This window comes from Balaenoptera physalus (assembly GCF_965194825.1).
Source record: "Balaenoptera physalus genome assembly, chromosome: 13".
In the NCBI taxonomy this organism is placed as follows: Eukaryota; Metazoa; Chordata; class Mammalia; order Artiodactyla; family Balaenopteridae; genus Balaenoptera; species Balaenoptera physalus.
Genome location: NC_138892.1, coordinates 106,543,416 through 106,556,844, shown reverse-complemented (window position 1 = coordinate 106,556,844; position 13,429 = coordinate 106,543,416). Strand labels below are relative to the sequence as shown.

At 37.0% G+C, this 13,429-nt stretch overlaps 1 protein-coding gene and 1 long non-coding RNA gene across 20 annotated transcripts in view; one reads left to right on the top strand and one right to left on the bottom strand.

Annotated features, from left to right (window-relative positions):
* Positions 1-13,429, bottom strand: part of ERC1 (ELKS/RAB6-interacting/CAST family member 1) — a 415,918-nt gene that overhangs the window by 211,184 nt on the left and 191,305 nt on the right. For 16 of the 19 annotated variants that reach the window (XR_014252746.1, XM_082422084.1, XM_082422087.1 and 13 more), the window contains one exon: positions 10,328-10,459. The exons of the other annotated variants lie outside the window; for them this stretch is intronic. Coding sequence is in view for 15 of the 16 variants with exons in the window: in XM_082422084.1 (XP_082278210.1) it covers positions 10,328-10,459 (132 nt within the window). In the remaining variant the exon portion in view is untranslated. The remainder of the gene's footprint in view (positions 1-10,327; positions 10,460-13,429) is intronic. 19 annotated transcript variants of the gene reach the window in all.
* LOC309641747 overlaps positions 7,279-13,429 on the top strand; it is a 112,336-nt gene continuing 106,185 nt past the window's right edge. The window contains exon 1 of the long non-coding RNA XR_014252748.1: positions 7,279-8,894. This is a non-coding gene — a long non-coding RNA (uncharacterized lncRNA). The remainder of the gene's footprint in view (positions 8,895-13,429) is intronic.

Genomic DNA, 13,429 nt, shown 5'->3' with positions numbered 1-13,429 from the left:
ACTCGGCAGCGGCCACTGGGCAGGCCCCGCTGTCCTGCGTCCAGCGCCACCTCCTCTGCAGCCACCTCGACACAGCAGGTGTGGCTGAGATTCAGTCAGAAGTGAGGAAGACAGAAATGTGGAGAAAAACCCACCACCTGCAAAAGAAACAGTGGAACAGGAGAAGCAAGCAGGCGAGGCGCAGTGAGGCGTGTGCTCCCAGTATGCACCAGACTTCCCACAAAAAGATGGATCAAGCTTAAATGACTGTGCTGCCCACTTTCACATCAAAGAACCAAAAACTACTGACAAGGAAGCATGCCTGCCTCTCCCGTCTGCCTGCCTGGCTGACAGGGAAGGGAGAGGCCTTGCAAGTTGAAGGAAGCACCTGGGTGGGATGACAGAGAAACCTGGAGTGAAGGCCATGCTGGTCCAGGGTGTCCTGCAGGTTGTAAAATGAACTTTAATCAAGTGTCACTTTTTGTTCAAATAATTTTAATTAGATTGCACAATTTTTAATATGCAAAGAAAAAGTTTTAAAACCTGAATTAAAAAAGAATAAGAAAAGACATAATCCTTAAAAATGCTCATTCATCTATAACTATCTAGCAAATCATTGGTAAAACGCTATGATCTTCTAGGTCAAGAATTTACACTTAACATACACGCCAGATAATGGCAAAATGGCAATTTGAAAAAAATGAGTATCACTATTAAAAATGAGCTTTGAAATGAGAACTCGTGCAAATGTTAGTCATATTGACAGGATATATCTTTTCCATTGCTCAAAACATTAAAAAATATACTTTAGGGACAGATATAAATCCACCTTATTAAGTGACAAGAAAAAGTCTTATTACTTTAGAGGCGTTTTTGAAACATTTAGCTAGCAATTTGCAAATGGCTCCTTCAAAAAATAAATTTACTCTCAAAGAATACCAGTGAAGATATTTAAAACATTCTTTTCAAGTGCTAAAAAACAAAACAAAAACAAAAACACAATCATGTCAAATATGTTAAGTTCACAGTAACACTGCTGAACAAAAGACACTGCTCCTAGCCCCTTGGCAATTCTGCGACCTATTTAAGGGAACAATCTTTACTCTATGTTCATATAGACGCTTAAATTGAACACAACACAAAACCTGTCAAAAGTTGAGCAGAGAGAAGTTTCCAAAGAAGAAAACCCATATGGAAAGGAACAAAGCAAAGGTAAAAGGAGCCCTTGAGGGCTTCCCTGGTGGCACAGTGGTTAAGAATCTGCCTGCCAATGCAGGGGACACGGGTTTGAGCCCTGGTCCGGGAAGATCCCACATGCTGTGGAGCAACTAAGCCCGTGCGCCACAACTACTGAGCCTGCACTCTAGAGCCCACGAGCCACAACTACTGAGCCCGTGTGCCGCAACTACTAAAGCCCGTGCACCTAGAGCCCATGCTTCGCAACAAGAAGCCACCGCAATGAGAAGCCCGTGTACCGCAACGAAGAGTAATCCCCGCTCGCCGCAACTAGAGAAAGCCTGCGCACAGCAACGAAGACCCAACAGAGCCAAAAATAAAAATAAATAAAATAAATAAATTTATTAAAAAAAAAAAAAGCCCTTGAGTTTTCCCCCACAGAATTATTCACTTTATTCTCTCCATTTGCCAACACAGGTTAGAGGAGGTCTTCCTTCACTAGATCATTGGACAACTTCTTTAAATTTGGGGCATGGGCTCAGTGTAGAGAAGCACATATTAGGAATAAAGACATGTAAGGGGATCCTGTAAGAATACAAGAAAGGCATCAAGAGTCATTTTCCTTTGAGAGTTTTTCTCTGCTCAAACTTTAAAAGGTTCTGTATTTTATTTTAATAACAGAAATGGTTCCCAAACAACTTTACGTTGCTCCTTGGGAAATACAGAGATGCAGCTACCCTTCTTCTATCAGAGGGAGGCATTTCTTCTCAGAGGCTAAATTTAGGCAACAGACATAAATTTTGGACCTGAGCAAGATAATAAGTATAATGTCCCTAGCCATTAGGGACATTAAAAGCCATTTAAGATATTTCAAACAAATATTTGTAGATTACTTTGGTGCATAGAATTAGTACATATAAGCAAAATTAACAGTAGGGTTAGAAGACAGAAAAAGATACAATAAAAGAATAGAAGATGGAAGCTGGAGAGGACAGTGAATGACGGGTACACAGCCTCAGAAGTACAAACATAAAAGCAGTTTCTTCATACCTTAAACCACTTAAAGCCCAAATGACTGGTCTCATGCAATATTTCACTCAACAGCTTCAGACAGGCAGTGAGTAGCAGAATGGACGAAAAAAGATAAACAGGAAAGAGAGAAAGAAAAAGGCATGCAATTAAAAGCAAATTATTTACAGCCACTTCAAAAGATTTTTTTTTCAGTTTCTTACAAAGCTCAATACAACCTAGCAATCACACTCCCAGACATTTACCTAAATGAGTTGAAAACTGATGCCCATACAGAAACCTGCACATGAATGTTTACATCAGCTTTATTGACAACTGCCAAAAACTGGAAGCAACCAAGGTGTTATTCAATATGTAATGGAATAAACAAACAATGGTACGTCCATTCAGTGGAATATTTTCAGAGATAAAACAAGATAAACTCTCAGACCACAAAAAGACATGGGATTACCTTAAACGCAGAGGCTAAAGGAAAGAAGCCAGTCTGAAAAGGTTACAGAAAAAAGATCAGGGATTGGGGAAATGGGGGAGGGATGAAAAGGAGGAGTATGGGGAATTTTCAGGGACTGAAACTATTTTGTATGATACTGTAATGGTAGATACATGCCATCATACATTTGGCAAAACCCATAATATGTGTAACATGAGAGTGATCCAAACTGTAAACTATGGACTAGTTAATAATGTGTCAATACTGGCCCATCAATTTTAACAACTGTATCACACCAATGCAAGACGTTAACAACAAGGGAAATTGAGGTCTAGGAAGGCGTATATGGGAACTCTCTGTACTTTCTGCTCAACTTTTCTGTGAACTAAAAAACTGATCTAAAAATAGCCTATTAAGATAGACTCATCCACCAGAGGGCAGACAGCAGAAGCAAGAAGAACTACAATCCTGCAGCCTGTGGAACAAAAACCACATTCACAGAAAGACAGACAAGATGAAAAGGCAGAGGGCTATATACCAGATGAAGGAACAAGATAAAACTCCAGAAAAACAACTAAATGAAGTGGAGATAGGCAACCTTCCAGAAAAAGAATTCAGAATAATGATAGTGAAGATGATCCAGGACCTCGGAAAAACAATGGAGGCAAAGATCGAGAAGATGCAAAAATTGTTTAACAAAGACCTAGAAGAATTAAAGAACAAACAAACAGAGATGACCAATACAATAACTGAAATGAAAACTACACTAGAAGGAATCAATAACAGAATAACTGAGGCAGAAGAACGGATAAATGACCTGGAAGACAGAATGGTGGAATTCACTGCTGCGGAACAGACTAAAGAATAAAGAATGAAAAGAAATGAACACAGCCTAAGAGACCTCTGGGACATTAAACACACCAACATTCGCATTATAGGGGTCCCAGAAGGAGAAGAGAGAGAGGAAGGACTAGAGAAACTATTTGAAGAGATTATAGTCGAAAACTTCCCTAACATGGGAAAGGAAATAGCCACCCAAGTCCAGGAAGCGCAGTGAGTCCCATATAGGATAAACCCAAGGAGAAACACGCCGAGACACATAGTAATCAAAGTGGCAGAAATTAAAGACAAAGAAAAATTATTGAAAGCAGCAAGGGAAAAATGACAAATAACATACAAGGGAACTCCCATAAGGTTAACAGCTGATTTCTCAGCAGAAACTCTACAAGCCAGAAAGGAGTGGCATGATATACTTAAGGTGATGAAAGGGAAGAAACTACAACCAAGATTACTCTACCCAGCAAGGATCTCATTCAGATTCGATGGAGAAATAAAAAGCTTTACAGACAAGCAAAAGCTAAGAGAATGCAGCACCACCAAACCAGCTCTACAACAAATGCTAAAGGAACTTCTCTAAGTGGGAAACACAAGAGAAGAAAAGGACCTACAAAAACAAACCTATAACAATTAAGAAAATGGTCACAGGAACATACATTCGATAATTACCTTAAACTTGAATGGATTAAATGCTCCAAACAAAAGACACAGGCTTGCTGAATGGATACAAAAACAAGACCCATATATATGCTGTCTACAAGAGACCCACTTCAGACCTAGGGACACATACAGACTGAAAGTGAGGGGATGGAAAAAGATATTCCATGCAAATGGAAATCAAAAGAAAGCTGGAGTAGCTATACTCATATCAGATAAAATAGACTTGAAAATAAAGAATGTTACAAGAGACAAGAAAGAACACTACATAATGATCAAGGGATCAATCCAAGAAGATATAACAATTATAAATATATACGCACCCAACATAGGAGCACCTCAATACGTAAGGCAACTGCTAACAGCTATAAAAGAGGAAATCAACAGTAACACAATAATAGTGGGGGACTTTAACACCTCACTTACACCAATGGACAGATCATCCAAAATGAAAATAAATTAGGAAACAGAAGCTTTAAATGACACAATAGAACAGATAGATTTAATTGATATTTATAGGACATTCCATCCAAAAACAGCAGATTACATGTTCTTCTCAAGTGCGTATGGAACATTCTCCAGGATAGATCACATCTTGGGGCACAAATCAAGCCTCAGTAAATTTAAGAAAATTGAAATCATATCAAGCATCTTTTCTGACCACAATGCTATGAGATTAGAAATGAATTACAGGGGAAAAAACGTAAAAAACACAAACACATGGAGGCTAAACAATACGTTACTAAATAACCAAGAGATCACTGAAGAAATCAAAGAGGAAATCAAAAAATACCTAGAGACAAATGACAATGAAAATATGACGATCCAAAACCTATGGGATGCAGCAAAAGCTGTTCTAAGAGGGAAGTTTATAGCTATACAAGCCTACCTCAAGAAACAAGAAAAATCTCAAGTAAACAATCTAACCTTACACCTAAAGGAACTAGAGAAAGAAGAACAAACAAAACCCAAAGTTAGCAGAAGGAAAGAAATCATAAAGATCAGAACAGAAATAAATGAAATAGAAACAAAGAAAACAATAGCAAAGATCAATAAAACTAAAAGCTGGTTCTTTGAGAAGATAAACAAAATTGATAAACCATTAGCCAGACTCATCAAGAAAAGGAGGGAGAGGACTCAAATCAATAAAATTAGAAATGAAAAAGGAGAAGTTACAACAGACACCGCAGAAATACAAAGCATTCTAAGAGACTACTACAAGCAACTCTATGCCAATAAAATGGACAACCTGGAAGAAATGGACAAATTCTTAGAAAGGTATAAACTTCCAAGACTGAACCAGGAAGAAACAGAAAATATGAACAGACCAATCACAAGTAATGAAATTGAAACTGTGATTAAAAATCTTCCAACAAACAAAAGTCCAGGACCAGATGGCTTCACAGGTGAATTCTATCAAACATTTAGAGAAGAGAGAACACCTATCCTTCTCAAACTCTTCCAAAAAATTGCAGAGGAAGGAACACTCCCAAACTCATTCTATGAGGCCACCATCACCCTGATACCAAAACCAGACAAAGACACTACAAAAAAAGAAAATTACAGACCAATATCACTGATGAATATAGATGCAAAAATCCTCAACAAAATACTAGCAAACAGAATCCAACAACACATTAAAAGGATCATACACCACGATCAAGTGGGATTTATCCCAGGGATGCAAGGATTCTTCAATATACGCAAATCAATCAATGTGATACACCATATTAACAAATTGAAGGAGAAAAACCATATGACCATCTCAATAGATGCAGAAAAAGCTTTTGACAAAATTCAACACCCATTTATGATAAAAACTCTACAGAAAGTGGGCGTAGAGGGAACCTACCTCAACATGATAAAGGCTTTATATGACAAACCCACAGCAAACATCATTCTCAATGGTGAAAAACTGAAAGCATTTCCTCTAAGATCAGGAACGAGACAAGGATGTCCACTCTCGCCACTATTATTCAACATAGTTTTGGAAGTCCTAGCCATGGCAATCAGAGAAGAAAAAGAAATAAAAGGAATACAAATTGGAAAAGAAGAAGTAAAACTGTCACTGTTTGCAGATGACATGATACTATACATAGAGAATCCTAAAAATGCCACCAGAAAACTACTAGAGCTAATCAATGAATTTGGTAAAGCTGCAGGATACAAAATTAATGCACAGAAATCTCTTGCATTCCTATACACTAATGATGAAAAACCTGAAAGAGAAATTATGGAAACACTCTCATTTACCATTGCAACAAAAAGAATAAAATACCTAGGAATAAACCTACCTAGGGAGACAAAAGACCTGTATGCAGAAAACTATAAGACACTGATGAAAGATATTGAAGATGATACAACAGATGGAGAGATATACCATGTTCTTGGATTGGAAGAATCAATAGTGTGAAAATGACTATACGACCCAAAGCAATCTACAGATTCAGTGCAATCCCTATCAACGTCCCAATGGCATGTTTTACAGAACTAGAACAAAAAATCTTAAAATTTGTATGGAGACACAAAAGACCCCGAATAGCCAAAGCAGTCTTGAGGGAAAAAAACGGAGCTTGAGGAATCAGACTCCCTGACTTCAGACCATACTACAAAGCTACAGTAATCAAGACAATATGGTACTGGCACAAAAACAGAAACATAGATCAATGGAACAAGATAGAAAGCCCAGAGATAAACCCATGCACCTATGGTCAACTAATCTATGACAAAGGAGGCAAAGATATACAATGGAGAAAAGACAGTCTCTTCAATAAGTGGTGCTGGGAAAACTGGACAGCTACATGTAAAAGAATGAAATTAGAACACTCCCTAACACCATACACAAAAATAAACTCAAAATGGATTTGAGACCTAAATGTAAGACTGGACACTATAAAACTCTTAGAGGAAAACATAGGAAGAACACTCTTTGACATAAATCACCGCAAGATCTTTTTTGATCCACCTCCTAGAGTAATGGAAATAAAATCAAAAATAAACAAATGGGACCTAATGAAACTTAGAAGCTTTTGCACAGCAAAGGAAACCATAAATAAGACGAAAAGACAACCCTCAGAATGGGAGAAAATATTTGCAAACGAATCAATGGACAAAAGATTAATCTATAATCAAAATATATAAACAGCTCATGCAGCTCAATATTCAAGAAACAAACAACCCAATCCAAAAATGGGCAGAAGACCTAAATAGACATTTCTCCAAAGAAGTCATACAGATGGCCAAGAAGCACATGAAAAGATGCTCAACATCACTAATTATTAGAGAAATGCAAATCAAAACTACAATGAGGTATCACCTCACACCAGTTAGAATGGGCATCATCAGAAAATTTACAAACAACAAATGCTGGAGAGGGTGTGGAGAAAAGGGAACCCTCTTGCACTGTTGGTGGGAATGTAAATTGATACAGCCACTATGGAGAACAGTATGGAGGCTCCTTAAAAAACTAAAAATAGAATTACCATATGATCCAGCAATCCCACTACTGGGCATATACCCAGAGAAAACCATAGTTCAAAAAGACACATGCACCCCAATGTTCAATGCAGCACTATTTACAATAACCAGGTCATGGAAGCAACCTAAATGCCCATTGACAGACAAACGGATAAAGAAGTTGTGGTACATATATACAATGGAATATTACTCAGCCATAAAAAGGAACGAAATTGAGTCATTTGTTGAGACGTGGACAGATCTAGAGACTGTCATACAGAGTGAAGTAAGTCAGAAAGAGGAAAACAAATATCGTATATTAACGCATGTATGTGGAACCTAGAAAAATGGTACAGATGAACCGGTTTGCAGGGCAGAAGTTGAGACGCAGATGTAGAGAACAGACGTGTGGACACCAAGGGGGGAAAACCGCGGTGGGGTGGGGATGGTGGTGTGCTGAATTGGGCGATTGGGATTGACACGTATACACTGATGTGTATAAAATTGATGACTAATAAGAACCTGCAGTATAAACAAACAAACAAAACAACTAACACTAAACTTTCTTTGGGTTATTTGTATGGAAACACGTTAATATAAATGTTTCAGACATTACATGAAATTCCTAAAAATCTTATATGTTCTGGTATAATGTTATTAGTCATAATTCCAGTTACTACTTTAAAATGTATATCTCAGAAATAACTAAACTTCCTTGTCAATTGCATTATTATGAACTTTCATCAAATCTTTAACCGTGGTCATTTTTAAGTCTTCTGTCATTTACAGACAGTTCTCGGTGTACTCTGATGCTTTTGCAAAAATGTTCCTATAAAAGGGTTTCATCTCCAAGGAATTCATGGAAAAGACCCTGACAAGCACAGGTTTCTGGTAACTGACTATACTGCTGAACTGAATGAATAAGCATTTTCAGAACTCCAATGGAAAACTGATGAACTCATAAAAGTGCTAACAAAAGATCAAGATGGAAAAAAAAATTAATTACATGGGACTGAGTGAACTGATGAGGATGATTATAATTTTTGTGACTTTGTTTGAATAAAAACAAAAAAAATCCCACAAGGACTCAGAGGCAAAAAATATACAAATCAATTTTCTCTGCAAAGTAAAGGATCTGTTACAGTGGAGGATTACTGGACTGAATGTCAATATTATGACATAGTATCAGTGTGTTTTGTGTTTGGTAATTGCAATCATTGTTGCTTTTGCTGTGGTCATCCATTTAACAATGCTTGGTGTCAGCCTATCTCTTGTAAAAATAAAATACAGTGTGTGTGTGTGGAAAAAAAAAAGAAAGTACAAGAAAAAAGTAAATAAATAAAATAAAAATAAAAATAGTCATTAATATCAATCAATCAGCCCCAGAAAGCAAATTATAACCAGTTCACACTATAGCTTAAAAAAGAACATGTAACAGCAGTCTATATACCATGACATGATTTATTATTAATTGCCACAATGCCTACATGATGTCTGATATGTAAGACTTGTCACTAAACAATGATCCCAAAGCAGAAAAAAAATCTTTACAGAAAGACAAAATGGGGAACATTTTGAAAACAGAGGGAAGAATAAGAAAGGTAGAATCAAGATACAAAAAAATCCCTCCTCGCCCTGGAACAATGGCTGACACTACCCCTTCTCTGAGGCTCTCCACTCCCTGAGCTCTGTTTAACTGTACATTAATAAATATTCAAATAGAAAGTGGACCGAGGCATTTATCTAAGAATAGGGCACTGAAAGAAACTCATTCTGGAAAGATCAATTTTCCTTCAGCTTTGCTAATAAATGTCAGTTTGTCTTTCTACACTTGACACTAAAGAAACCAGATCCTTGTATCTAAGTTATGAGGGGACTGCCTGGTGGTACACACCATGACACGTCTGCTTTGAAAGGTACCCTTCTTCCTTGCTATGGAGCTACCGTAGCTCACAAGAGCTCTGGTGGTCTGATCAAAGGGCTCCCCAAAAGATTCATGTCACCCTCTCACTGAACACTTTTTACCTGTTTGGCACTTATATTTCTCCAACAAAGAGATGGAAACAACACTGGAAAAATGATACTCTCATAATGGGAACTGAGATTAGAGCCTTCACTTGTTAAAACTATTTCTTCCATTCAGACCTCCCACCTTTAGTTATTCTTCCTAATAAAAAGTTTAAAGCAAGGGTAGAGAATCTAAAAAGACATATAAAAACATAGAAAACAAATAGAAACAGCAGAATTCTTTAACAAGTCACCTTCGGGTTGAGATGCTGATCTGGGACTCCCAGGTGTCATGACATCTATGTCCTTCATACCTGTTACCAACCTCAACTTGTTATAACTTTAACGGCTCTTGTGAACAAGACAGGCTATAAAATAAATAAATCTTTTGCTATTTAAATCAACATCTTTGACTCAGAAGTGTTTGTGTTTTCCCATTTAATTTAAAAGCAGGGTTGTGCTCAGTCTGGTGACAGACAGGCAAGTTAAATTTCATCTCATCAGATGTGTCTGCATATACAACATCAATATATACAAGTCAGCCCCAAATATGGAACGCACAGACAACTGCATTAACATGAATCAATTCTTAATACGGCTATGTTTTAATTCTTATTTAACTCTAAATACTTACACTCGGTGAAGTGCTTTGAAACCCTGCAAACATACATTATGTACTGTTCACCTAAGCCATACTGGCTGGGCTTCACCCTCCTTTAACCAGCAGCACTGCCGTAACTGTAAAAAATCGCAGACCTGTTTTTCAGCACTGGTCCTGGCTGACTCCTCCTGTGCCAGCACCATCTCTCGCTCTGCAGTTATCTGTACACTTTCTCTTAGTGCTTCTTCCAGCTCTTCAATCCTGTCATCCTTCTTACGGAGACTGTCCTGGAAAACGACGGAAGACCAGGTGAAGGAGACTAATTAACTCAAGGAGAGCCCATTTATCAAGAAAGGGCTATGTGCTTATAAAATGTTCTTCCCTTCAGAAGTACATCTAGGCCGAAAAGATATGGACACAAAGGAAAGAATAAAACAGGGGAAGAAAGGCGTAAAGAGGTTGAAGAAGTATATTATTAAGAGCAAAGGGTCAAGTTAGTTAAGCAAGAGAAACCTGTGATGGACTTTCTCCATAACACACAGAAGAAAATTGTTTGTGTTAGGCAGATAGGCAGCAGGGGCTTGATTATTTAAAAATGCAAAGCTGTTTTTGAACTACTCTCTAAACTGGGCTTAAAGCCAGCTTTGATGAAGCCTAAGTCACAAGACTCAATAGCTAAACATTCTCTCCCTGCAAAGTTAAGCCTAGATGAAAAAGTTAAGTAAACAGCATGATCAGTCAGATTATATGCTACATACAGACAATTGTTGGCAAATTCATTTTTTAAAAAAGAAATGCAAAAGGAGATTTTTCCTAATGAATTCAAGAGAGTAAAGTTTTCTCTCAATCTCATATAAGAAAACTAAAAATAACTGGTGGTAAGTAACTGGTCTGGCTAAGGATGAGTAATTTGGTTAGACAACCAAAACCCACTAGGCCTAATATTCTACACAAGTCTAAGAAGTAACTTTTGGGGAGGTAAATATGGATTTCTACCAGAAAGACAAACAAAATCCTACAGGACTTTAAAATCATGTAAGATAGACGATCTTAAAATAAGAAGAATAAATGAAACAGTTTTCAAGTAGTATGAAGAACTGGATTCATCAGATTATTCTAAGCATTTCTTCTTTAAATTCTTATAGAACCAGAAGACTAAGAATAAAGTGCTGCCTTTTATTAATAGATGAAACAAAGAACAAGATTTGTCCATTCATTCTCCAACTTTCTGAACACTCATACCAGCAAAAGATACCAAAGGATTTTGTCTTTTATGTATGCAACTCTTATTTGATCTTATTGTAGTTCAGTTTTCATAAGTACAAAGTACAAGAAAGTCCTTTTTTGACAACTCTGTCTTCAGAAATCTAGAACTGAAATCTCTTAAAGGTAAGTCAGATTTTTCTCCCAACTTTGATGGAATGGCATCTATTATTTAACATCCTTCCTAATAAAAAGTTGTTATATCTTTTGCTCTCTCCCATTTTTCTCAATTAAAAAAAAGAGATTTAGGAAAAAGAATATTCACATTTTGATGATGTATGTTCATTTTATTTTTTGTAAGTTTTCATTCTTCTCGGAGATAATGTTATAAAATACTCTGAGGTAGTCCCTAAGTAAGGTTCTGTTTTATGCAGGGCAGTTTAGCTACATCAAAAAATGCTCTTTGTTGAAATCTAAATGCTTCCAGTTTGCTTGCCATTAACAGCGGAGTACAATAAGGGTTTCTACAACGAGGCCAAGCAGAGAGAGACAAGGGATGACTCCCATGAAAACAAAGTCCAACATAGTTTCTCTTGATTCAAAGAAAATGAAATGTAACAGAAGGATTAAGTGGAAAGGAATGGATGCAATGATCGGCGCAGTCCTGTCAAATTCTCTAATGAATAACTAACTACATCTGTAGTAACACGGGATTCTGAATTACAGATTCCTGTAAGCAAATAGAAACACAAATGTTTCCCGTTATCAATTAGCTGTGAATAGCTCAGTATTATGTTTATGTCCAGCCTACTGCATCCTTCACCCTTAAACTGTCTTCTGGAGATCTCCTGAGAGGCTTCTGGTATCCTAACCTAAAATGAGGCTAAAAAAGTTATTCCAAATAACTTCCCAGGAACCCAATTTCAAGCAAACAGGTTTACTTGCTCTTCTGCACGGGCCAAAAAACAGCTTTGAGGCTTTATCAGTAAAACTTTTTTTTAGAGCGAGAATAATTAGTAATTTGTCATACGGCAGATGATCAGTGCAGGTTTTCATACTGAAAGTTTCCCTGAAACCAGTGTTAAAACCAGAGTCTACCAGATGAGCTATGTGTGCAAGGTCATTTATTTAAAAGTTTTCTGGACCTAATGGCAAAGCCTGGTTCAAAATCTTTCTCCATGACAAAAACAAAAAACAGAAGCCAAGTGAAACCACAAATAAAAAGAAAAGGAGAAGACTGTTGAATAATTTTTATGAGATACTGTAAGTCATGTTACATCTCAGTATAAAACTAAGTATGGGACCATCTGCTCTAAGGAAATCATATTAAACCAGGGCAGTAACGAGAAAAATGAAGATAGCAAATCAAATACCCCCCCCACCATCTTTAACAAAGTCCAACTACTGAAACCATATAGTGAATAAAATTTGGCTCCAGTTTTGTTTTTGGAATCTTAACAGATATCTGCTAAGGCAAACCAAGGAAGTTTCCTTTGTGCTGAACAAAACCTTGAATCTGTTTCATTTAATAAAATATTGAGCCAATGCCAGAAATAAATAGAACCTTTTAGTTCTACAAATATTGGAGCCCTAACCACACTGCTAGGTCATATTTATAATTATTCTTTCTTGTCCTCACTGTTTCTTCAAGATTAAGTACATTTTTCTGCACTTAGATTATAATATGGGTACTTTTTTGTAACGTTTAGAATACTAGAGAAAAGAAAAGATCTTAAAAAGTTTAGAAAGGCCAAAAATGATCACCCACAAAGAATAAAAAAATGGAAGGCAGTGGAATTTTTAATGGCAACACAGAAAACTAGAAGACAATTGAGGCGATGCCTTTAAAACTCCAAGGGAAAGATGACTTCTGATATAGAATTCTACATCCAAACTATCAATCTAATGTGAGGGTGGAATGCAAAGTCTGAAAAACTTTACCCCACATCACAGACTCTCAGAGAGCTACCAGGTCTGTGCTCTGTCTCAAATGCATGGTGAAGGGAACTGTGGAGGTGACAACAAGCCTGGAGAATAAGTACAGTTTGAAGTAG